General features: G+C 35.7%; 2 protein-coding genes across 2 annotated transcripts; both read left to right on the top strand.

The window, feature by feature from the left end:
* Positions 1 to 357: 357 nt before the first annotated feature.
* On the top strand, positions 358 to 5,094 carry LOC147279621 (TMV resistance protein N-like). Its single transcript, XM_086249682.1, has 5 exons — positions 358 to 863; positions 1,368 to 2,472; positions 2,857 to 3,132; positions 3,252 to 4,169; positions 4,298 to 5,094. Exons 1-5 carry the CDS (start codon positions 358 to 360, stop codon positions 4,928 to 4,930), a joined length of 3,438 nt encoding a protein of 1,145 aa, XP_086105808.1. The 3' UTR covers positions 4,931 to 5,094.
* Positions 5,095 to 11,174: 6,080 nt separating this feature from the next.
* Positions 11,175 to 23,977, top strand: LOC147279620 (transcription factor IIIB 60 kDa subunit-like). Its single transcript, XM_086250462.1, has 20 exons — positions 11,175 to 11,308; positions 11,437 to 11,568; positions 11,669 to 11,753; positions 11,917 to 11,992; positions 12,428 to 12,513; positions 12,599 to 12,675; positions 12,906 to 12,962; positions 13,119 to 13,231; positions 14,223 to 14,302; positions 14,412 to 14,498; positions 15,066 to 15,146; positions 16,215 to 16,370; positions 16,455 to 16,616; positions 18,927 to 18,999; positions 19,126 to 19,211; positions 19,885 to 19,965; positions 20,227 to 20,337; positions 21,309 to 21,398; positions 22,202 to 22,255; positions 23,020 to 23,977. The coding sequence occupies exons 2-20, from the start codon at positions 11,510 to 11,512 to the stop codon at positions 23,263 to 23,265; spliced, it is 1,860 nt and encodes a 619-aa protein (XP_086106588.1). The 5' UTR covers positions 11,175 to 11,308; positions 11,437 to 11,509; the 3' UTR covers positions 23,266 to 23,977.
* The last annotated feature ends 230 nt before the right edge of the window (positions 23,978 to 24,207 follow it).

The following is a 24,207-nucleotide window of genomic DNA, read 5'->3' as shown; positions in this document are numbered from 1 at the left end:
TCAAGAAGATTTAGGAAAGCATTAAACTAGTTACCTCTTTTTACATTCCATAGAATTACACTATCAAATAATAGAGTACAAACAAACAAACAAACAAAAAACTACTTATTCTTGCTTTAGTAGTCAAAATATTCGGCGAACAAGCACGGGGGAAGTTTGACTTGGAGCGTTAATCGACCAACACAACTTGTCATCGTGGAAAAGACAAGTTGCTTTAATTTTTGCATTATTTCTCCAAAGTCAACCTTTTGCACGGAAAGTTGAAGAGCCGGCCAAACAAAATGCAATCCAATTAATTTCCATTTTGCAGTTGTCAGTTCTCACTTCTCTGAATCACTGCAGCAGTCCGTACCAGCAATGGCTACCAGCACAACCCATGAAGCCTCATCTTCCTCCTCAAAGCCTTGGATGTACGACGTGTTCTTGAGCTTCAGAGGCGAAGACACGCGCAACAACTTCACTGGCCACCTCTACATGGCACTAAAAGAGTCTGGAATCAATGCCTTTATCGACGACAACGAACTAAGAAGAGGAGAGAATATAACTGCCGAACTGGTGCAGGCAATCCAAGGGTCGAGGATCGCTGTCATTGTCTTCTCAAGGAGGTATGCAGATTCCAGTTGGTGTCTTGAGGAGCTGGTCAAGATCATGGAATGTAGAAGAACAATAAGGCAAATGGTTTTCCCAATATTCTATGATGTTGATCCTTCTGATGTGCGAAAACAGAGTGGTACTTTTGAACAGGCATTTGAGAAACATGAAGAGCGGTTCCTGTTAGATATTGATAAGGTACTGAGGTGGAGAGCTGCTCTTATTGAAGCTGCAAATTTGTCTGGCTGGGATCTTCGAAACACCAAAGATGGGTAAAATTACTAATTTCAATCCCCATTTACTTTTCCCAGATCCAGTTTTTACATACAAACATCATGAATTATTGCTCTTAACTCCTTTTACAGAATTTTAATTAAGATGGACATGGGTTAAATTCTGTTGCTGATGCGTTGGCAAATCGATGACATTCACTTCCTCATTTGCATGTTTTGGCTCATTATATTCTATCCATCTATCTCAGCGTCTAATTTTGACAGATGGAATACTTTTTGGCTTGGCTGAAGTTACTACTCTTCTTTAAATGTGATTCTTAATTCTTTGAGCTTATGTTATGGTACTCACTAAATGAAGAAGTATGATTTAGATAGAGAGAATCAGAGAAGTGGGATATGGCACACTTGTTCTTTTCGTATAGTAGCCAAATCTTGTTCACGATTAAGGAATTTATTGTCCTAATGAATAACCTATATATTAATTCAATTTAGTTTCATAGTTTCATAATGAGTCTTATTTCTGCTTTGGAATTTGATTGACAGACATGAAGCAAGGTTTATTAGGAAGATTATTGACGAGATCAGTAGACAGCTGAACAGCACATACTTGTTCATAGCTGTCTACCCCGTTGGAATAAATTCTCGAGTGGAAGGTATGAGTTATTGTTTAGGTGTTGGATCAAATGATGTTCGCATGGTTGGAATTTGGGGGATGGGTGGAATGGGCAAAACAACGGTTGCCAAAGCCATTTATAACAAATTTTATCATAGCTTTGAAGGTAAATGTTTTCTTGCAAATGTTAGGGAAACTACAAAGCAACCCAATGGTCAGGTTCGTTTGCAAGAACAACTTCTATCTGATATCTTGAAACCAACCAAGAAGATAAAGGTTGGTTGCGTTGATAGAGGGATCAATGTAATAACACAAAGACTTCGATGTAAAAGGGTACTTGTCATAATTGATGATGTTGATCAAGTGGATCAACTAAATGCAATAGCAAGAAACCGTGATTGGTTTGGTCCAGGAAGTCGAATTATTATAACAACAAGAAATGAACATTTGCTAAAGCAACTTGGAGTAGATACAATATATCTTTCTCAAGAAATGGATGATGAAGAAGCTCTTGAGCTTTTTAGTTGGCATGCTTTCAGAAATAGTTATCCTAATGAAGGATATCTTGAACTTTCAAGAAGTGTCGTTTCTTACTGTGGAGGCTTGCCGCTAGCTCTTGAAGTTTTAGGCTCTTTTCTATTTGGAAGAAGCATAACAGAGTGGAAAAGTGCATTGGAGAAATTGAAAAGAATTCCTCATGACCAAATTCAGAAAAAGCTTAGAATAAGCTTTGATGGGCTAAGTGATGATAAACAGAGGGATGTATTCCTTGATATATCTTGTTTCTTTGTTGGAAAGGACAAGAACTATGTCAAACAAATATTGGATGGTTGTGGTTTTTTTGCAGAAATAGAAATCAGTGTCCTTCTTCAACGATGCCTTGTAACTGTTAGTGAAAGAAACAAGCTAATGATGCATGATTTGCTTCGAGACATGGGAAGAGAGATTGTCCGTGAAAAATCTCCCAAGGAGCCTGGAAAATGTAGTAGATTGTGGCATTGCGAAGACATAGAAGATGTTTTGACAAAACACTCTGTAAGAAATTCCCAGTCAAATTCTTTATCAAATATACTCATTACTAGAGAAGCATGTCCATAACTCAGATATCTAATACATTAATTGTATGCCCTGGGTGTGTAGTCAAGTTAATTGGTTTTTTTTTCAATATATTATTGTAGTGTTCTGCAGTTTCCTTTAAGGTTCAATAGAACCAAGCAAGGCTCAATTATGCAAAATCAACAACTAAAATGCTTGATTGACCAAAATGTTTTAAGAGGGTATGAATGGCACAATTTCTGCATTATAGGTCCTGTGCCTGTGCTTCTCTTGTGGATACATGCAATCATAACTCTGCTTCATGTGCATAGATCTTTCACATGCAAATAACGTCTTTTCTTATTTGGCATTTCTTGTTAACAGGGAACAGAAGAAATTGAAGGACTCACTCTAAATTTGCCAAGATCTGACAAGGCTAATTTCAGTACAAAAGCATTTACAAAGATGCAAAGACTGAGATTGCTCCAGCTCAATTACGTGCAGCTCACTGGAGGCTACGAATATCTTTCGAAAGAGATAAGATGGATTTGTTGGCATGGATTCCCTCTAAAGATGATACCCGATGACTTTAATCAACGAAACCTAGTTGCTATCGACCTACGTTATAGCAACCTCAGACAAGTTTGGAAGAATCCTGGGGTAATATATATTATAGCTCTACCAAACTATTCACGATTTCCTTTTTGGTTTTGTACATACTAATATCATGCTTTGTTTTTGTTCCATTTATTTGACCGTCTTTTTCTTTTATATAGCAGTTGCTTAAGAAGTTGAAGGTTCTTAATCTTAGTCATTCCGATTACCTGACACAAACACCAGACTTTTCCAAACTCCCAAATCTGGAGAAATTGGTACTCAAAAACTGTAAGAGTTTGTTCAAGGTTCACCAGTCCATTGGACATCTTGAAAGACTTACATTGGTAAATTTGAGAGACTGCAAAATGCTTAAGGATCTCCCGAGGAGTTTCTATGAGTTGAAGACTATTGAAACTCTTGTTCTTTCTGGCTGTTCAAGATTCGAAAACTTGTCTGAGGACCTGGGAAAGATGGTATCATTGACAACACTTCTTGCAGACAACACAGCCATAAGAAAAGTACCATCTACAGTAGTACGACTGAAGAACCTGAGATATTTATCACTATGTGGCTTGAAAGGGTCACCATCAAACTCATTTCCCTCTCTTTTCTGGTCTTGGGTGTTGCCAAGAAAAATTCCTAAAGCAACTAATTTGTTGCCTTCTTCATTGCAAGGCTTAAACTCTTTAAGGACATTATCTCTCAAAGACTGCAATTTAACTGACAGTGCAATTCCTAAGGACCTTGGGAGTTTATGTTCTTTAGTAAAACTAAATCTAGAGAGCAATAGTTTCCATAGTCTACCATCAAGCCTCAGTGCCCTTTCCAAGCTTCAAAGTCTAGTATTGGATTATTGCACAAACCTTCAGGAAATCCCAGATTTACCAACAAATTTGACTTCCCTGGGTTTGAGAAACTGCACTGCATTGGAAAGAATGCCGAATATATCAGAAATTTCAAATATGGGAGATTTGGTGCTTACAAATTGTCGCAAACTCATTGAGATTCCAGGCTTGGATAAACTGTTAAACTCCATTAGATTCATTCGAATGGAAGGGTGCAACAATATCACTGATACTCTTAAGGACAGCATCCTGCAGGTTCTCTCTCTCTCTCTCTCTCTCTCTCTCTCTCTCTCTCTCTCTCTCTCTCTCTCTCTCTCTCTCACACACACACACTCACTCGCGCACAAGTATTGCTTACACAAATCTTTATCCACATGGTATAGGGATGGACAGTGAGTGGATTTGGTGGTGTTTATCTCCCAGGAAATGATATTCCTGAGTGGTTCAACTACGTTGATGAGGGCTCCTCAGTCTTTTTCGAAGTGCCTCAAATTATTGGTTGTAATTTAAAAGGGTTTTCTGTGTGCATCGTTTATTCTTCTTCTCATGAAAACATGGTATCTCAAGATCTTACTAGCATTTCAGTTATAAATTATACCAAGGGCACCATTCGTACCTCAAGGCCAGTTGCAATCGATGTAGTAGCTTCCCACAAAGATCATTTGTGGCAGGGACGTTTATTAAACAATGTGTTCAATGTGGAGGGCAGCGATGAAATTGAGGTTATCGTAGATTTTGGTACTCAGTTCAATGTGAAGAAAACAGGAGTCAGTCTAGTATGGGAGGAATATTCTATCAATGACAATATGATAGAATGTGCTTCTGTCTCAAATGAGGGTGCTAATGTTCTTGGCGAGGACAACGATCCGACAGAAATGAAGTCAAAGAGAGCCCTTGCCAATGATGAAGCAGGACCAAGTCATGGCTCGTATGATGAGTACCAACCTGCCAAAAGATTGAAGTCTGATCCCAGTATGGGAATGAGTATAGATGAACATGCAGAGAAAGAAGGGTGAATGTGTAGTGTATAATATTTGTAAGAAGAGGTCGACATTCAAGCTATAATTGCATGATTTGCATCAAAAGCTGCAAGGAAACTGATGCAATCATGTAAGTGTGAAGCATGAGATTAGAAGAAAAAAGTAAAAAAGTGTGAAACAAGTGAACTTGAGCCACTCTTTTGGCACAAAACAATTTAAATTGTATAATTGAACTAGCATTTCTGTTGTTATGCTATGTCCCTTTCACATGAAGTGAAAAAACACATTTTTCACTTGATTATTCAACAACATTTATACAACTATTTAATTGTTCAATTTCGCTCTTAAATGCTGCGAACATTAGAAATAATAAGTTTTTATAGTTACTCTAGTAAATCAATTTTACAAAATAAAAAAAAATATATTTCTATTAAAAGAAAAAGGCAATAAAGAATAATAAATTGAAATTAAACAAGAAAAGTAATTTATAATAACATGAACCTGAGTACAAAGCTCATTACAAGATTTTCGAATCAAATAGGCTCTTATCAGGTGTTTAGACCCATAAATGCCGAAACCAGCCAAACATCAGGCTACTTTAAAGCAAGAACCGATTGAAACCAACCTTACAATATACTTCAATTAAACTTGAAATTGACACCACGGCCACAAACTAGCCACAATTAACCTTATAAAGGTCTTTGTCAATGAAACAATAGAAAGTTTGAGTAGACATATGACCACAGTTAACTGTCAGTTTCCACGTTTCACGTTCTCCTTTCAAGGACATTTTTGTGTGAGCTTAGAGGTGTCAAATGGGCCATATCGTGTTGATGTCACTCGTTTTGGGCCCATTCGTACTTTCATGTTATGCTCGAGGCTGCTCATTTAATAATTGTGCCATGCTCGTGCCAACCAAGGTTGCTAAGACCTAGGCCGGGCACGACCCATTTGTGCTCGTACTGTGTCCATGCCGTGCTTTAAACGGGCTGGCTCATGGGCCGGCAGATTGAGAGATGAGAGGGAGGAGGGGGTGCTGGAGATCGAAAGGCTAAGGGGGAGGAGGGGATGGGTTTTGGCGGGGCTGGGCTGAGAGATAAGAGAGTTTGAGAGATTAATTTGAGAGTGAGTGACAGAGAAACCCAGTAATCTGGGATAAAAATCACGCAACTTTGGGTGATGAACCAAAGTTCAAGACTTTAGGGCACCATTTTCCCTTGCCAAAATTTCAGACTTTAGGCGATGGATTTTTCGTCACTCAAAGCCCTGTTTCATCGCTTAAAGTCATTTTTATTAGAGAACCACGATCGTTCATACGTTTGAGCTTTGATACCTAACTTCTACATCTTTGATTGACCTAATTTTTTTTAGGGATGATCTTTGAGTGCAAAACTAAAAAACGGACGGTTCGGATCGTTGAAAACACGATCGAGATATGAGCTTCTACATATAAATGAATGGTTTCTACACTTTGAAGAATAAAATTCTATTAACTCTTTCGTTGGATTTATCTCGTCGTTCCCTTCAAATCGGTATATCATGGGCCCATTTCTGACACTGGGCCGGGCTGAAGCTTGTTTGTTTTCTTGGCCTTCTGGCGGTCGAGTTGTTGCATGAACTGTTCTGTCATTGTTCTACATCAGTAATACTACAGTACATGCTATTTATCCTTGTTGGCATGGTTATTTAGGAACACTTTGACACTTGGGATGAGATTCGGGTATTGTTGCTTTTAAGGCCATTAGGCTTGTCTTTATCCAAATCTTTCTCACATATAAAAAAAATGAAAGGCAATTTTACTTTAATGACCTTGGTGGAAAAACTCTTATATTTCATAGTTCTTTCGCTATTTTCGAATAAAAATGCTCCTCAGAAATAGCTGCAAGCTTGCAACACCATCTAAAATGACTGCAATACCATCTAAAGTGGTAGCCAATTCATCTTGTTCATAAAAAAGATGAACCTTTAAATAGCTTCTACTTGTATTCTCTTTTACCCGAACACCGGAAAAAAGAAAAAGAAAAAGAGTTGATGTAAAACAATAGCTGATGTTAATGACCTGACAACCTCTAAATCCCTCCTCAGTCATTAATGCAAATCTAAGAGAAGAGAAGAAGGACTGATGTTAATGGGTGATACTCCAACAAACCAGTAGATGTTGATCTTGTAAATTGATATATGTTTCTTAGGTCAATGTTGATCTTGGCCAGAAGTCCTTAGTACTAGATCAAATACAATTGGGCATCGAAAACCCATAAGTGAGTTTTTGATGTAATAAACCCACAATTCTTGAATTTGGATTACCCAGGAAAGAGCAAACAAACAAAACCTCCCCATATGCAGGGCCGGCCCTGAGCATGGGCCACTAGGTGCGACCGCATAGGGCCCCATCTTCAAGGGGGCCCAAAAAATTTATATATATAATATTATCTATTTTATTGAAAAGTGTTTTTTGTGAAAGAATTTATTGGAAAATGTTTTTTGTTAAAGAATTTGGAAAGGCTGAATTGAAAGGGCCGAACGCTTTTTCTTTTCTCCACTCTCTCACTCACTCACTCACTCTCTCTCTCTCTCTCTCTCTCTCTCTCTCAGCGATCTTCCCTTTCCACTTCCCAGGATTCCCTTTTCGGCTTTTCAGTTTTCACTAGCTAGTTCACTTCTTCAAGATATGATTTTCTCTCTAACTCTCTCCAATATGTTATCTCAATTTCGGCTTTCTCTCATTCTCTCAAACTTTTCTGGAAATCCCAAATCCCAAACTAGATATTTCAAAGAAATTAGGGTTTAAATGTTAAAGAAAAAATTCGAAAGGTTTGATTCCTCTCTCTCTCAAATCTTACTCAATTCCTTTAACATCATCTTTGATTTTTAATATTAACTGTGATTTTATTGTCAATTTGATTGCATAATAGAGTTGATCAAATTGGACAGCAAGATGGACTTTGTAGAATGCATATCTACCTTTTTTGGAGATGATTGATGAGCTATTATATATGTTTGGCAAATTTAATGACTACAACTTTTATTATTTTTTGTTCAAAGCTTCTATGTCAAAAAATCCTAATGTTTTAATTATTTACTCTTTGTCTAAGGATTGTACAAACAATTGAAATTTTGTTATGTTTAATGCAAGAATCAATGTGCAAAATTTAGATTAGATGTAAAAAGGGGCCCAATTCTAAATTTCGCCCAAGGCCTCCCAAAACTCAAGGCCGGCCCTACCCATATGGTATATATGACACTCACTGATATCAAGAACTTCAGATCTGTCATATAATAAAAAACAAACCCACAATAAACTAACTTTAATCCATTGCAATACAACTCGGCCATTAATAAACAAATAACAAAAAAAAATTATGCTTACTAAATATTTAATGTTACATTAATAAAACCATTGAAATGTCATCTTCTTCTTCGTCCATTGTGAATTTCGACTTCTTCAAATATGATATCAATTCATGTTTAGGCATGGTGTTAAAACAAGTCACAAATACAAAGGAAGACCCATTTCCCAACACAAAAAAAAAAAAATAGAGACAAAGGAAGACCCATTTTCCATGGTGTTGAGGCAACTCAACAAACCCACTTAAACATTCTTATGATTATACTAATATGAGATATTATTTTTGGCATGTTTTTGAATTTTTTCTAATTTTTTAATGATTTTTTATGAATTAAATAAATATATTTGAACAGACAAATAATCTCAGCCGTTGAAACATCAACGTTTACTTTTTTGACCAGCCTATATTGTTGCCAGCAGCAGGATGGCAAATTCGGAAAAAAAAAATATTTAAAAAAGGAGATGATTTTTGCACTCTACATGCACTTTTTTTTTTTAATATATTTTTATTAATTGTATTTTCAAAACTACCCTTTCCAATACATTCTCTCACCAGGAAGTCAGGAACTATACTATATTTCATTTCTCAAAATGTTTTGTGGATTATGAAATTGGCTTGAAATCAATCACATTCTTTATTTTCATAGTCCCTCACATTCATCTTCATTTTGTTGCATAGCTGTGGTTCAAAAGAAGAATCACTTTAATGAACTCCACCGAAACAAAGAGACTTGGTATATGGAAGATAATGAAGAAGGAGAGAAGGGTAACAGTTTTTTAAATATTTTAACATCGACCGAGCCAAAGCGGTGGAATGGTGGCTATTTCTTTTTGGGTTGCAAAATGGTGGTTACTACAATGTATGATGGCATCAATTTAATTTGTATCAGACAAGAGAACTGTCATTCGATGGTTTAGAAGAATTTAGGTCCTTATGCAAGTGCAAAATTGACCATTGTTGCTGTAAAAAAATGCAAACAACACTTTTCCTTTTCTGCAAGTCCAGGACCAAACTCATAGTCTCGTAGATGGAATCGATCAACCATTTTTCTTCTATTTTATTTCTTAATGTGTTTGGGTTGTTGTAGCCCTTTGACCTTGTGTCATAGAGATCATACTTTTACATTGTATTTTTTTGAGTGTAATGTTGTGGGTATTTACAGACAGAGGAGATTTAGTGTAATGTTGTGGGTATTTTTTTGAGTGTAATGTTGTGGGTATTTTTTTTTTTTTTTTTTTTTTATTTGCCCAAAAAAAAAAGATTGAAGACGTATGTTTTGCTTGGATGATGGTTTAAGGTGACTAACCGAAGGAACTTTGAACAGAGAAAATATAATAAAAAGGGTATATTTGTAAATACAACTAATAAAATGATTTTTTTTTTGCCACTAACTAATAAAATGATATTAAGAATATTTTTAAAAAAAAAAGAGTACATATGAAGAAAAAGAGAGTGCAAAAATCGCCTCTCTTTAAAAATTCCAATGGCTCATTGATGAGGACCGTTGATCTGTAACAGACTCACCATCTCGGCCATTGGTGACTCCCACGCGTGGCCCAAGGCGTGGCTGCTTTCTCTCTGTCATTCGGGCCCTCCCTTGCTGGCCACTATCAACTCCCCAGTGCAGTTGTTTTATTCCTAGGTGGGTGGTCCCTATCTTATATTACACTCAGCCTTTATTACTCTAACTAATAGCCATATATGGGTTGGGCTATGACACTCATTTAGCTATCACACTCAACATTCAGGCCCATTGTGATGATTGCAAAACTCATATATCACTTCAGCACTCAATTTTCAGTGCACTGTGGAGGGCTTAGGAGTAAGGGCTGGCTACTCAAATATATCGTTGGCGCTCAGAGTATGGCCTACTAGGCACATCCACTGAGGGCAAGTCCACCTTAGGCACATCCACACATGCTTTTCCTTGGAAATCTCTAGTGGAACTGACTTCACTTGACTTGGGTGTATGGGCATTAATGGATGCCTATGATTCTAATGCAAAAACCACAAAATAGATCCTTAATGTGGAACCGCTTACAATGAAGAATTCTGATATCCATATGCAAGAATGAAAGAAGCAGCCTAAAAAGCAACTGAAGATGCTCCAGCAACAAAATGAAGAGCTGATTTCATTGAGGAAGGCTGTAGAGCTAATTTCATCAAGATTTGGTACTATTAAATAAGCTAGTCCTTTACATGATCTTGAAATTCAGGCCATTGGGTAGACTGATCACAACTGCTCAACAAGCATTAAAGTGAAAGATGAGAAGTTAAAGAATGCATACTTAGTTGGTGGTCACAATGTTAATTCAGCTTCCGATCTTATAACTGGAAGACTTGGCATTCTTGTTACTAGTAATTGTTATTTTTTTGGTAGATTATGGTTATTATAATTACACGCACACACATATATGTATATTGGCTTGTAGTGCACTAAAAAAAAAAATACGTGGAGAATCACTTGGTGTTAAGCCATTCTTTCAACCAACCATAAATAGCTCAGCAGTTCTTCACTCTCCTTCAATCCCTTATACATAGAAAAGTTACCTAATTGAGGAAAAATTTGAAAACTTGAGGGTTGCCACCAAGAGGTTGTTGTGATTTGGTGGATTTGGTGGCGGCAATAGTCAGTTGTGGTAGACCGAGCCAACGCGACAAGGAATGGGGGCTTTGCACCGGGGATGGCGGTGGGTCCGACTGTGTGTAACTTCAGTTGAAGTTGAATATGTTGGGTGTGTGAGTTATTTGGAATAAGAAAAAAAATTTTAATGTTAGTGTTGGATATTAAAAAAGATAATGAAAAAGTTAAAAAGTTAATGTTGGAACTTGGAAGTAGTAAAAAAGTTGGGTAAGAAAAAAAAATTGTTGACTATAAATAGAATTTCCGTTCCTCAATATACCCCCAATTTTGTTGTAACTTGTAACTTGTAAGCCCTAAAACCCAGTTTTACCCTTGAAAAAACACCAAACCCATTTGCTCCCGCCAGTAGTTGCCCCTACTCCGTCGGCTACATCCCCTGCCGCTCTCTCCTTCCCGACCGGCGTCACCATCAAAAACCAAAAGGTACGCACTTGACCACTGGGCACTGAGACGCAGTCTTATCTGTCTATCGCATTGCTTAAATTACTCGAAATTTAAATTGAAATTTTCTCTTTTTTCGTTTTTCTTAAATTTTCTCGGCAACCAAACAGGCCAACTGCTCTTGCTCCTTAATTCTTATTGGTGAAATTGGTGGTGGAGCTAGCTAGCCCTTAATTTTTGAGAATGGTGTTTTGTTCTTACTGTGCCAAAAACGTCAGTGGAACCAGTGATGGTGGTAGAATGTGAGTATCCCCACTTGGCCAATATTTTTTTTTCGCTGATTTTCTATCAATTGTTATTATGATATGATTGTGATTGTTGATTTTGACAAATTTTTTGTAGATGGTGTTCTGTATGTGGGAAGGTTTTAGAGTGTGACCTTATCACTGATGAAGCCGCCACATTCGTTAAAAATGCAGCGGGCCAGGTATTGGGTTTTCGTCAACTCGCTCTTTTCTCGCTTCTTCTTCTGATTGTATTTATGCTTCATAACAAATACAAACTGTTATTGCCAAATTCTTTAAATATATATATATATATATATATATATATATATAGTGTTTAATGCTTTCTGTTTATGTACTTTGCAGAGCCAATTGGCTGGAAGATATGTACGGACCATTCAAAGTGAAGTCTCGGCTTCTCGTGAAAGGATAATCGAGAATGGTATGCTTTTTTAAGCTTTTGCATTTTCATGGTTTCGCTTTTTTTTTTTTCCCACTGCTTGTTCATGTGCTGTATAGCCTAACTTCGTTAACGGATGAGGGTGAGTTACATTTTTCAATTGCTTCTGTGAACCCATTCTGCTTACAATATTAGTGCTTTACAATTTCTATTACATTTAGCACATTCTATTGTTATTGATTGTATACTTGTCCCTGTTAAGTATTAGTTAATTTCCACTAACTAAGCTTACCAAAAAAAAAAAAAAAACTTCTACAAACTAAGATGATTAACGTTCACTGCCACTTTTAGATTTTAATAAATTTTAACATGATTAATTTTAATCAAGGTTGTCTGAAAATTCATGGTCAAGAGTTACTGATGATGAATATGGATTGATTTATTAATCATATAATTTTTTGTTTGTATTTTTTGCAGCCAGATATGAATTAAGGTGTATGAAAAATGGTCTTGAAATGGGAGAAAATGAAGAAATTATTGACATAGCTTTGCGCTTTTATAGAGTATGTATACATGTAATTAAGTTTCATTGTTGTTATTATACATAACTTATGAACTGCTCATTTGAATCTGCTATGCTTTGTGAAGATTGCGCTTGAGCGGAATTTCACAAGGGGGCGTAAATCAGAGCAAGTACTGGCTGCATGTTTATACATTGCATGTCGGTAAGGAATCCCTTTTGTTATTTTTTCATATCATATTTTGTTATTTGCTTGTTATTATAGACTATTTGTGCCTTAAATTTACTTGCCCATTATGAAATTTGTGGCATAGTGGTGTTATGTAGTTATTAACAATTAGTTCAAGTTCTATTTATATTCCTTATACATATCCAAATTCAGCCATAAAGATATAAAGATATGTGCTAATATTGAACTTGAATCTTCTGTGGCAGGGAAAAGAGGAAGCCATATCTTCTTATTGATTTTTCAAACTTCTTGAAGATAAATGTGTGAGAAAACCTTTTCTCTTTCTCCTTTTTCCCCTTTTCCTTTGACTTTCTTTTCCCATGCTCTCAGTAATGGCATCCTTTTTTATTTGATTTTGATTTAACCCTCAATGATTGCAGTTTGGGTTTAATGTTGCTTTCATATAATTTTATTTGCAGTTATGTGCTAGGTGCTGTGTTTTTGCAACTTTGCAAAGTTCTTAGGCTTAATGAGCATCCAATTGTTCAAAAACCAGTTGATCCTTCCTTGTTCATTCATAAATTTACAGAGAGTAAGTGTCTGCAAATGCTGTAATACTGCATAGCTTTCTTACTCTAGTTTCTGAATGTCCATGGAATTTAATGTCCACTAAGTGCTTGCATTACTCCGTTTTCAACACAAGGTCATCGCTTTTAAGCAGGGCTGAATTTGTTTCAACGAACCCATCTTCTTCCATCCAGAAACCTAGTTGTAAACCCTAACTGAACCCAGTTGTAAACCTAACTAAACCCTTTCCCACCCCTTTCACTCATAATTTCACATATTAAGCAGTAATTTGGTGTAAAAAGGTTGCGTTTGACAAATGGACTCTTAGATCGTTGTTCGGGGTCTTCAAATGAGGAATGGATGTCTTTTTTGTGACTTTAAATAACGTTTTTACTTGTTCATTGGAGCCTGGAATTGTGTATTATTTATTTGGTACATCAGTACCCATATTTGTAATGTATGATTGTGTACCACCTAACAGACAAGAACCTGCTTGCTTACAATGATGGGAATAAGAAAAAACATAAAAATCCCCAGTTCAAATTCAAGTCACATTTCTTAGCATTTTGCCAATGAAGAAGAAAAATGAAATTGAAAACAGGGGTAGGAAGGTGTGCAGGGAGGGGGGTGGGGGTGGGGCTTGACAGTGGGTACTAAGAGTAAAACCTAGCTACGTTATGCGTTTGGGGTTAATAGGGGCATATCTGGTATTGGGATGGGGTTTTTTGAGAAAAGGGCCAAGTTTTAGAAATGGTAAATGGGTCAATTGAGAGGGTAGCTTGCCAAACAATTTGGGGGGTTTAAAGTGTTTAATGGTGACTATAAATTTGGGCTTTCCGCCATTCTCTATGATTAAAATATCATCTCCAAATGGGTGTAGTTATTCATGTATAGAATGTCAAATCTAAGATTATGTTTCCATTCTGGTTCTGGTTCAACCTATGTTGGACGTAAAATTATCTGATATATGCTGCATTTACACAGGGATACATAAGAATTACAAATATGCTTTGTAGGTTTACCAGGAGGAAGGGAGAAAGGGGTTATCCAAACTGCACAGCGGATTATCACTAGCATGAAACGGGATTGGATGCAGGTCTGTTATCTTTTTTCAGCATCTTATCTTCATGCATTTTGGGTTTCAGGTGTTGTTAATCCTCAACGAGGGTGAATGTATCATATGATAGATTTTCAACTGTTTGCAGACGGGCAGAAAACCCAGTGGCCTATGTGGTGCTGCATTGTATATATCTGCACTTTCGCATGGTCTCAAGTGTTCCAAGTCAGATATTGTAAGTGAGACTCAGTTGTTTCTCTGCTGTGATAACGAAAACTTTGAATGATTTGGTTACTTTGTCATGAAAAAACTATTATCATTATATGCTCTTATCATATCACTTAGAATCATTAACATGCTGGTTTTTTTTTATTAAAAAAAATTTTTGTTCTAATATAATGTTTTCAAGTAATGAAAAAGGGAATGAGTTGTTTGTTTCTTTGTAATTTGTATTGTGTGAACATCTTATTTCTTTCTTAATCATATTCAGTCCTGTGTTTGCTTAAATATGACAACTCTTTTTCCTGTCAAGAATCGTTAACATGCTGGTTTTTTTTTTTTTATAATTTGTTCTAATATACTGTTTTCAAGTAATGAAAAAGGGAATGAGTTGTTTGTTTCTTTGTAATTTATATTGTGTGAACATCTTATTTCTTTCTTAATCATATTCAGTCCTGTGTTTGCTTAAATATGACAACTCTTTTTCCTGTCAAATTTTTCTTCCTAATGATATTTAAGAATTCAGTATTTGACATTCATTCCTTTTCCCATTTATATTATCTATGTTGTATACTTTTATCAGATCAAAATTGCGCATGTTTGTGATGCAACATTGACCAAGCGGCTTGTTGAATTTGAGAATACAGAATCTGGGAGCTTGACGGTATGTTTCTTGCAGTTACACATGCATTGTAATTGCAACTTTTCCATTTTGGCAATGTAACTTTAATATATGAGGACAACAATAGATGCACTAAAATATTTGGTCTAGAAATTTATTTTTATCCTGATTGTAATTAGAAACTTCGTCTCTCCTTACTTCCCTACTTGCCAGTGCATGGTCAATCTCTCCATTTCCACATTCATAGCTGTGTCTCTCTCAATGTAGTCAGGTGTGTAAAATATAATCATGGGTGTTGGGTGTTGTATACATTCTTAAATAAGCAAAATTAATGAAATTTAAGATTTGAATACATTAGGAAATTCCTTTTTCCTGTAAACATATTGTTTCCTTTTCTTCTTATCTATATGCTGTATCAAAAACCATCCTTGGGTGAATCTTTATGCTATCCTAATGTTATTTCCTGTTCACCCTACACCTGCTTGAAATCTGGATGGATACCATCATGCATTTTTTTTTTTTTTCCGAAACCTTTATTTCACCTCCCGCTGCCTACATTAGTAGTAAAAGAACCACACAAGTCACCATCAGAAGCCTTTAAACTTTCATTTAATGGTGGAAACAAAAAAACACCTAACCTCCAAGGCTACAAGATTTGGTCAATCTTTACAATTTGACCTAGGTTCTTAGTGGTTTTGTCCAATCTACCCATCCAAAGTCATCTTTCATCGATGTTGTAAATGACTTCTCTTTCTCTTGGGGCCTGATTTATGCCTTACTAAAATATAGGACCAAAGTTTCTCTTTCATTTTTGAAATAGCGTTGAGAATATTTACTTTAGATAGGTAATCTTTGGAAACCACTGAGAAGTAATGAGTTTTTCTTGGGGTATGTAAATGACTTCTCATTAAACTTTATCAACCTTGTCATGTTGTCTTTTTTTTTAACAATCAATTAATAATAATGAGTGTAATATTATATTGTTGGAGCATCATGTAGACCTAACAGTTATTCTATATCTACCTTTTTTTTTCTTTCCATGCATTTGTTTGTGATATTATGAGTATTGAACTCTTTTCCCCCCCGTTCATGAATTTGTTTGTCTTTTAGATTGAAGAGTTTCTTGTAAAGGCAAAGGAGCTTGACGAGTTATGCAAACAACCAAATATGGCAGTTGAAATGGATAACAGAGATGTCCCCCTTTGTGAACATAAGGAGAGTGGAAAACCTTTTGCGTATGGACTTTGTAAAATTTGTTATGATGATGTGAGTCTGAATTTGGTTTTCCCAACGTTCTATTTATGATATAACATAGAACATTACTATATATTCTTTGACGGGTTGTTGCAGTTTATGACACTTTCAGGTGGACTTGAGGGCGGATCTAATCCTCCAGCCTTCCAGCGTGCTGAAATAGAGAGAATGGAAAAAGCATCTGCCGAGCAGAATGCTAATGAATCTGGGGCTGATACCATACCTTGCGAAAGCCTAGACAAGAGTAAATACTCAGATGTAAGTGTTAAACTTAGCTGTTATTTCGTTTGCTGCTACCTCTGTGGCAATTATTGAAGTTGCAATTAGGATAATTTCTTATTAAAAAACAATTCTTTGTACAAAATATGTAAAACCCTTCAGAGAAATGGTGATCCGTGACTGATTACTGCATTGATTCAATAAAAAGGCCGTACAAATTAGACAGCAATGGTTCTGCTTTCCATTTCTCTATGCTATATTAATAGGCATGGTTTATGAGAGTATACTTATACTCAAGGACGTAGTTCATTACATAGGGGGAAAAAGAAAAGGAAAATATTGAATTAATTATCTGTTACATATTCCATATCAGCTAATTCATAGTTTCTATATGGAAAGAATTACTACAAAGCTTGTAGTAATTACTACAAAAAAGAAAAGGAAAACATTGAATTAATTGTCTGTTAGATATTCCAGATCAGCTGATTCGTCATTTCTACATTGACAATTAATTCAGTGTTTTCCTTTTCTTTTTCCCCCATTGTAATGAACTACGTCTTTGAGTATGGTAAATAAAATTACTTAGGCAAACAATGTGTTTATGCAATTCTCAAGGAATTCAAAGGCTTAGATGGGATAACCTAGGCAAATGGTTCAGAATTTGGGATAAGCTAGGCTGTTCGCTCCAACTATGCTTGCTTTTAAAATTTCTGAGTTCTGGCCTGGAAATATTTTCTTTGTTTTACACAACAATGGAGCTTCTCAAACATGTTTAAGTACTAGTAATAATTGTTTTCAAGTTCCATTTCAAATATTGGAATGTCACCTCTCTAAGGGCTTCAGTTTGTCTTATCGAGGTATGTTGAGTTCTCAAATTTTTTAGGTGAAACGGTTTCTTCTAATTTTCAAAAGATTTAGTAGTATTTTAATTTTTATGATTGTTATATGATACAACATGTGAAACCTATTTCCAGTGGATGTAAGCTTCTTTCATTTGTGAGAATAGACAAGGAAAGATTACACTCTTGCGATTGTTTATTTATTTATTAATATTTTGATAAGCCCCATGTTTATTTTAAAATAATTTTTGATAAGCTCCTAGAGTAATTAGTCATCATGTGGCTGTAGAAGATTAGGCCTTTTCTACTTGTACTCTTGTTAATGGTTATGGTAATATGTTGAGGAACATAATAGATTGTGGAGGTGTGTGATGGGAAATAAGTATGGTGTTGATTGTGGGGGTTTGATGCACAAGTTGGAGTTTCGAATTGTATGAGATTATGGATGGTTGAATGGCCAGGGAACCTATATTCCTCTCTTTTCTGGATAGGTGATAGGAGGAATGGATGTTGATAAGCTGTTCTACTTTGAATAGTATTAATCCAGTACTCTACAATCTGGCTGTTGATAAAGATGCACTCCACATTGGAAACCTGAATTCTGTTTGGAGGTCGGATGATGTGGAATTGGGGATAGTTTCAGATTTATTTTAAAATTTGTAGGGGACTCAAACACAAGGGTGTAGGGAGGTTGAGGATGTAGTCAGGAGGAAGCTAGAGGTCTGGTCAATCTATAGGTGGCATTGATGCTTCTAATGATTGGAAGTATGACATGCAAGTGTTTGTCCTCACATGGTTTTCTTTGCATGGACTGCTCACTTGGATAATTGTGATGATGAGTAATTAGATGAAGAGAGGTTAGTAACAAATTCTTGCTGTATGTGTAAGCACTCAGTGGAATCAATTGATGACTCGTTGCTACGTTGCTCTTTGGCTTTGGAATTGAAGGGTCTATATTTGCCCTTGTTTGGGGTTACGTAGGTTATGCCACTGTTTTGAGATGTTTGTGGGATTGACTGAAGGTTGTATGTGAGTCATGCGCGTTTCCTTGGAAAAATGTTATTTAAGGACCAACTCCATTGTGTTTTTATATAGGTGTTTATAGATGGAGAGGAACAATAGGTTCCAATGGAGGTGTGGGCCATTCTATCTGAGACTGGTTTTCCACATCAAACCAGATTTTTTTTTGGGCATTCACACCGTGGAATGCAAGTTTGGCATACCTTCTTTCCAGCACCTTTGTATCAGTTTTTCTTAAGAGACATTCAGGGCTTGGGGCGGCCCAGGGCAGTTGTTGATTTCTTTCCTATATTGAAAAAAAAGTAGTTTTTTTTTTTTTTTTTGAGAAGAAACACAGATTTTAAGATATTGTGTTCTCAGAACTTTTGTTGCTTGTGATTTCTTAATGATTATTGTTTTACCCTATATGTCATAATTACTCCCCCCTCGCCCCACTTGTCAAAAGAACAAAAACTTCTCTCTGATACTTTTCCTTATTCGATTTTGATAGTTTGAGAAAGAATTGAATAGCTCAAAAGCAAGTGGGAACGGAATATCGCAGTTTACGGAGCCTGAGAGCGTTGGTAGGTTTCTCTCTCTCCTCTTCTCAGTCTCTTTTTGAATTATTGTAATATCCCCAATAAATGAATGGTCTTATATATGCATCTTTGTTTTGCTGCAAGTCTTTGCTAAAAAATGTGATGTTTTAGGGGCTGCGACTGCAAATACAGCCGTTGGTGCAGATACTGAAGCTTGCGATGAGTCTGACAACCTTTCAGATATTGATGATGTAGAGGTGACCAATTATTAACCTAACTGTGTCAATATTTTTTTGTCTTTCTTTTTAAAACTTTTTTTTTTTTTTTCTGTGTTAGCACTTTTATGATTCAGTTACTGAACACACTACATTGGGGTTTCTCAAGAGTGATCATATCGGATATTCTATATCTAAACCTAACAGACACAGTATGGGCACCTTGTACTCAATCTTGTCTGTACTAAAATTGTGTTGAATATATATAAATGTTTTTTTTTTTTTTTGACTCGTTGTGATGATGGTGCCATTATAGAGATTATAATGCACAGTCTGACACATTGTTTCACACACACGTATAACTGATTCTTTACTAAAATTGTAATGATTAAATGATGGTTTGATTAATAATCAACTATGAGTAGCCTTGCTCATCATCTGTCCCTTTGGGCTTATTCCCCTTTTTTCTTTAACTTTGCATGCCTACCTTGATTCAGTTCCCACGTCAAACAGTGTGCATTCATTAGTGATTGAAATATCTTAAATAACTCTTTTGTGGTTTCACTGGTTCGTTACTAATTTAGCTAGCATGATGACTGCTTTCTATTTAGGTGTTGTGTTTCATAATTGTTTATTTGTATTTATATGTGTGCTTTATTTTGGTTCGTTGTCTTGTATTTTTGGATCACTACTCAAGATTTAAGATCTTGCGCAGGTTGATGAATACCTTCTCGATGAAGAGGGGAAACGTGACAAAAAGATAATATGGGAAGCATTGAACCGGGAGTACATTGAGGTACACCATTTGATTCTTCAATTAATTACCATTTCTTGGATTTTGTATAGATATATATTCCTATACACAATATCTATTGAATTCATGTTGATGAATACAGAAAAGCAGAAAAAAAAAAATTGAAGAAATGATTTCATGTTGAGGGCCCCAATTAGAGTGGTAGAAAGGACATATAGTCATCGCTAATCATTCTAAAGCTTATCCATTTGATCCATGTTTGTGATCTGTCCTAGAACTCAGTTATCCAGTAAAATTTTACAGGAGCAAGCAGCTAAGGAGAAAGCAGCTCAGGCTGCTATGGAAACCAACTGTCCAGAAGATGCAAAGGAGCTTGAACAAGCTGTTGCAGCAGCTTTGGCCAAAAAAAGAAAGGTGTTTTTCTCCCCACATCTTTCCTATATATGGAATTTGTTATGGTTTCTCATGTATTTAACAAAGATTTACTTCGCCTATATGTATATCTGTGTGTGTGCGCGCTGTGTGCATGTGTATGTGTGTGCCCTGACATTGGGAAGAAAAATGAAAATACAAAACACAAAGGTTTTATTTTGAAAAAAAAAAAAAACTCACAGGTTACAAATATCGCAAAATCATTTTCTTTTCTGTCCAATTCTTCCCAATTTAGATGAAAAAGAAAACAATTGTGTTGAGGGGTACACTCTCCCTTCAAAGGATTCCTTCTCCTTTACAAGAGAAACTGACAAACAGGGAAGAGTTATCATCTTTCTCTTATTTTCCTTCATTTCCACTCAGAAATAAACTCTAAAAGATACTATTGAGGACACTTCTGTCATATGTTTCGAAGGGTTTTTATATTTCTAAATTGTTCAATCATTTTCATGATAAGCGTTCTGAAATGTATATGTTTGTGGACTAATTTAATGGTGCACTTTGCACAGGCTTTCTAATTACAATTTGTTTTTTGTTCAATTGTGAGGTCTTTTATTTCATAAAAATTATTGAGAATCACAAAATGGGATTCTATTGTAGTCATGAGTACTGTACAAGAGAGTTGCTATTAGGACAGGAGGAGATATAGAAACAAAGTTAAACTCTAAAAATGACCAGATAAAAGAATTCCAGCATGGAACTGAAAGAAAACTCCTTTGCAACTGACATGCCATCCACTCTTAAAGTGATTATACGGTACAGAAGAAGTGCAATTAATTCCAGAAGATTTAGTATATTGATATCAGATGTATCAGTCTTACAGACCTGTTGTTCTACTCTATGATTGTTCTATAATAGATACAGAGTTTACTATTAATTTATGGGCATATTGCTTGTCTTCATAAGTTTTCGCCAAATGTATAACACTTTATTTTGTGATTTTTAATTTTCAGGAAAGGCAACTAGCTAGAGCAGCCCAAGCGAAAAATTCTACTCCAGCTGAAACCGCTGCAGAAGCTGCCTACCAAATGCTAACTAAGAAGGTATTGGTAACTTCCTATTTAAAAGAAAAAAAAAAATTAAGAGAAGGTATTGATAACAGAAGGGCTCTAGTAAGTAGCTAAAATAAGTACCTAAATTTTTTCCGTTAATCTTTTCCTACGGTCAGGAATAATAGACTTATGGTGGGAGTATTTATCCTGACCTTGAGAGTGTTGTAATGGTAGATTGTATGGTCCACATATTTCCTTGCTTGAGCCAGTATCTCATACTAGACTGGATAGAGGGATTTATTTCAAGATTCTACTATGTTATAACTTGAAATCCTTAGCAAAAGTAATGGTTCTTTGGAATCAAGCATTGGTGATGGCATTGGCAGCCATACCTCGAGCTCCTACTATAACTTTGAAAGCTGAAATTCGGTTTAGTTGCAACTTCAAGTTTCCAAAATTCATGTATTAATAACTCCATCTCATTATTTTAAGTTTGGACTGGTATTGAGGACTGATTCCCAGACCCAGCTAGCAGTTGCACAGAGGAAACAAAATTGGCCCTGTAGATGTGGGCTGGATCTGTCATTTGGTTGTAGGGCCAACTATAAAATGTACATTCCTGATGTAATGCTTATTAATCAAATGTTGTAGCAAACTGGTGATGAATACTTCACTTGTTAATAAAATTCTGTTTCTAACTAAATATAAAAAAGTATTTCACGGGTGTTTTCAACTTTGAAATGATGATGTATGTGTGCGTTCATATTGTTTTATTCATTATTTTTCAATGTGTAATTGTAGACCATATTGTGTACCTCTACCAGCTTTTGATGGATTTCAACATGGTTTTGCAGAGACTCAGCTCAAAAATCAACTTTGAAGCCCTAGAGGATATGTTTCAAACATCTGTACGTGTGTTACTCATATTGGCTTTTAGCTTCAATTTTTCAGTTACTCTGAATTTATTTATTTTTCGAGGGGCTTTACACAAAAGATGAAGTCTAAGGTGAATGGTTTGGATTGGTGTCCAATTAGTGAAGAGAAAGTTTAAGGGTGTTTTCTCTTTCCTCCCCTTTGCTCTGATATTCTTTGTTTGATTCTTGATGATCATATCTTTACAAAATCGGAATGTGTTGTCTTCGACTTTGATCTGATCTCTGTTTTGATACCCCCTTGTTTATTCTAAATTGATGTCACCCCTGCCAGCTGCCGTTAAGTATAGCCAGTGTCCATGGCATTTTCCCTTATTTTTTGTTTGCTATTATCATATTGAGACTCAAGAGGTATTTCTCTAATTTATGCAACGCGACCTATTTTATAGGTAACATCCTACAGAATATGCTAGTCCTCATGGATATTTGAATCAACATATTGAATGTGATAATCCTATTTTCTAGCGCCTTGTTACTATTTCAAAAATTTTATTTCTTGGCTTACTAAACTTCTATTCCAAATACCCGGTCTTAGTCCTACTTTACGATGAATACTTAACTTCGAATGTATTTTGACTGTTCCAATTCAGAGTTAACTCTTGAGCTTATGTTTGGTTTTGCTTCATGAAAACGCCTTAGGCTTTTCATATATATATATATATATATATTTTCATGATTTTGACATTTGAATGTGTATGTGGAATCTATCTACTCATGCATGGTTTTTCTTGTCCTAACAGGAGGCTCCAGATATCTCCAAGAAAAAACATATTGAATCACAATTCAACGATGATGATAAGATGCTATATAGTGACAACAAAAAGCTTGAAGTTGATGCAAACAAAAATCATAACATGGGCCATGAAGACGAATACGAGGATGAGGAGGGAATGGAAGGAACATTTGGAAACAATCTTGATTATGATAATGTTGTTGAAGCATATGACTATGAATACGGTGAAGATTATGGATATGATGGTTTCTGATGTAGCTGATATCAAAATTGATAGATTTAGTTAGTTGTGTGGTCACGCTCATCTATTGGAAGGTACGAGCAGATTTTTGCAGCCTTCCCCTTGAGATAGATTGTTTTGCTGGCAGAAGGTTAGACAGTGTAGACTTGTATCTTTCTTTCACCTTTTTCTCTCAATTTTTATGGAATATGGTTTAGACAATAGAACCCAACTATTTCCTCTCTCATATAAGTAGTGATGTAGGACCAAACCTAGGTGAGAAAATTGGGAAAGTGTTAGTAGAGAGTTGGGATGGTGTTAGAAAAGAGTTGAATTCCATACTTAACATAGATTTTTAATTTTTATGTGTTTGTAATATTATGAAAATAGTTTTAGTTATTTTACAGAACATGTTGCCTTGTCCTAGACCACATTACCCTTATGGATGCTCTAATTGTTGTAATATTCATTGTCAATAAAATATGATTGATTTAATCCATAAGACCATGCGGAAAGCCATTGTTTTCAAGGTTTTCAATTCACCGAGAAAGTACATGTGTTTTATGTGCTTTATAAAGGCCTGACGCCAGACAACAATGAACATTCGAATGACCAATATTGAGTGTTCGAATGCTCTTTGTCTCCGGATTCGTTTTAGATCTGGACCCGACACTTATATTTATACATTATTCATTATTGTACTTATTTTCCTGTCTGAATTATACTATGGTTAGCTTTTAGCTACCTTCAATGTTATGGATAATGCAGTTGAAATTCTGCTTAAGTGCAAGATTGTCATTAAGCTGAACTGCAACAAGTATCTCTCTCTCTCGTAAAAAGTAGGCATGAATAACAATGCTGCTACTCATCCTCTACAACATTGCTGCTACTTCATCCTCTACTGGGTACAGATCTAGCTAGCTCCTTGGTCCATTGGTAGTTGTCTTTAATTATGGCCGTCTCCTTATGTATGTA

Source organism: Dryas octopetala, chromosome 7, assembly GCF_963921425.1.
Source record: "Dryas octopetala chromosome 7, drDryOcto1.1, whole genome shotgun sequence".
In the NCBI taxonomy this organism is placed as follows: Eukaryota; Viridiplantae; Streptophyta; class Magnoliopsida; order Rosales; family Rosaceae; genus Dryas; species Dryas octopetala.
The sequence above is the reverse complement of the archived record's forward strand: the minus strand, read 5'-3'. Positions and strand labels throughout refer to the sequence as shown.

What these genes read in the sequence shown, in the direction of transcription:
- LOC147279621 (XM_086249682.1), top strand. Translation starts at nt 358, where the DNA reads ATGGCTACCAGCACAACCCATGAAGCCTCATCTTCCTCCTCAAAGCCT. An exon ending in AAGTTTGGAAGAATCCTGGG is followed by an intron (nt 3,133 to 3,251) that starts GTAATATATATT and finishes TTTATATAGCAG; the next exon opens with TTGCTTAAGAAGTTGAAGGT. An exon ending in TTAAGGACAGCATCCTGCAG is followed by an intron (nt 4,170 to 4,297) that starts GTTCTCTCTCTC and finishes CACATGGTATAG; the next exon opens with GGATGGACAGTGAGTGGATT.
- LOC147279620 (XM_086250462.1), top strand. Translation starts at nt 11,510, where the DNA reads ATGGTGTTTTGTTCTTACTGTGCCAAAAACGTCAGTGGAACCAGTGAT. An exon ending in TGTTTATACATTGCATGTCG is followed by an intron (nt 12,676 to 12,905) that starts GTAAGGAATCCC and finishes CTTCTGTGGCAG; the next exon opens with GGAAAAGAGGAAGCCATATC. An exon ending in TGAAACGGGATTGGATGCAG is followed by an intron (nt 14,303 to 14,411) that starts GTCTGTTATCTT and finishes AACTGTTTGCAG; the next exon opens with ACGGGCAGAAAACCCAGTGG.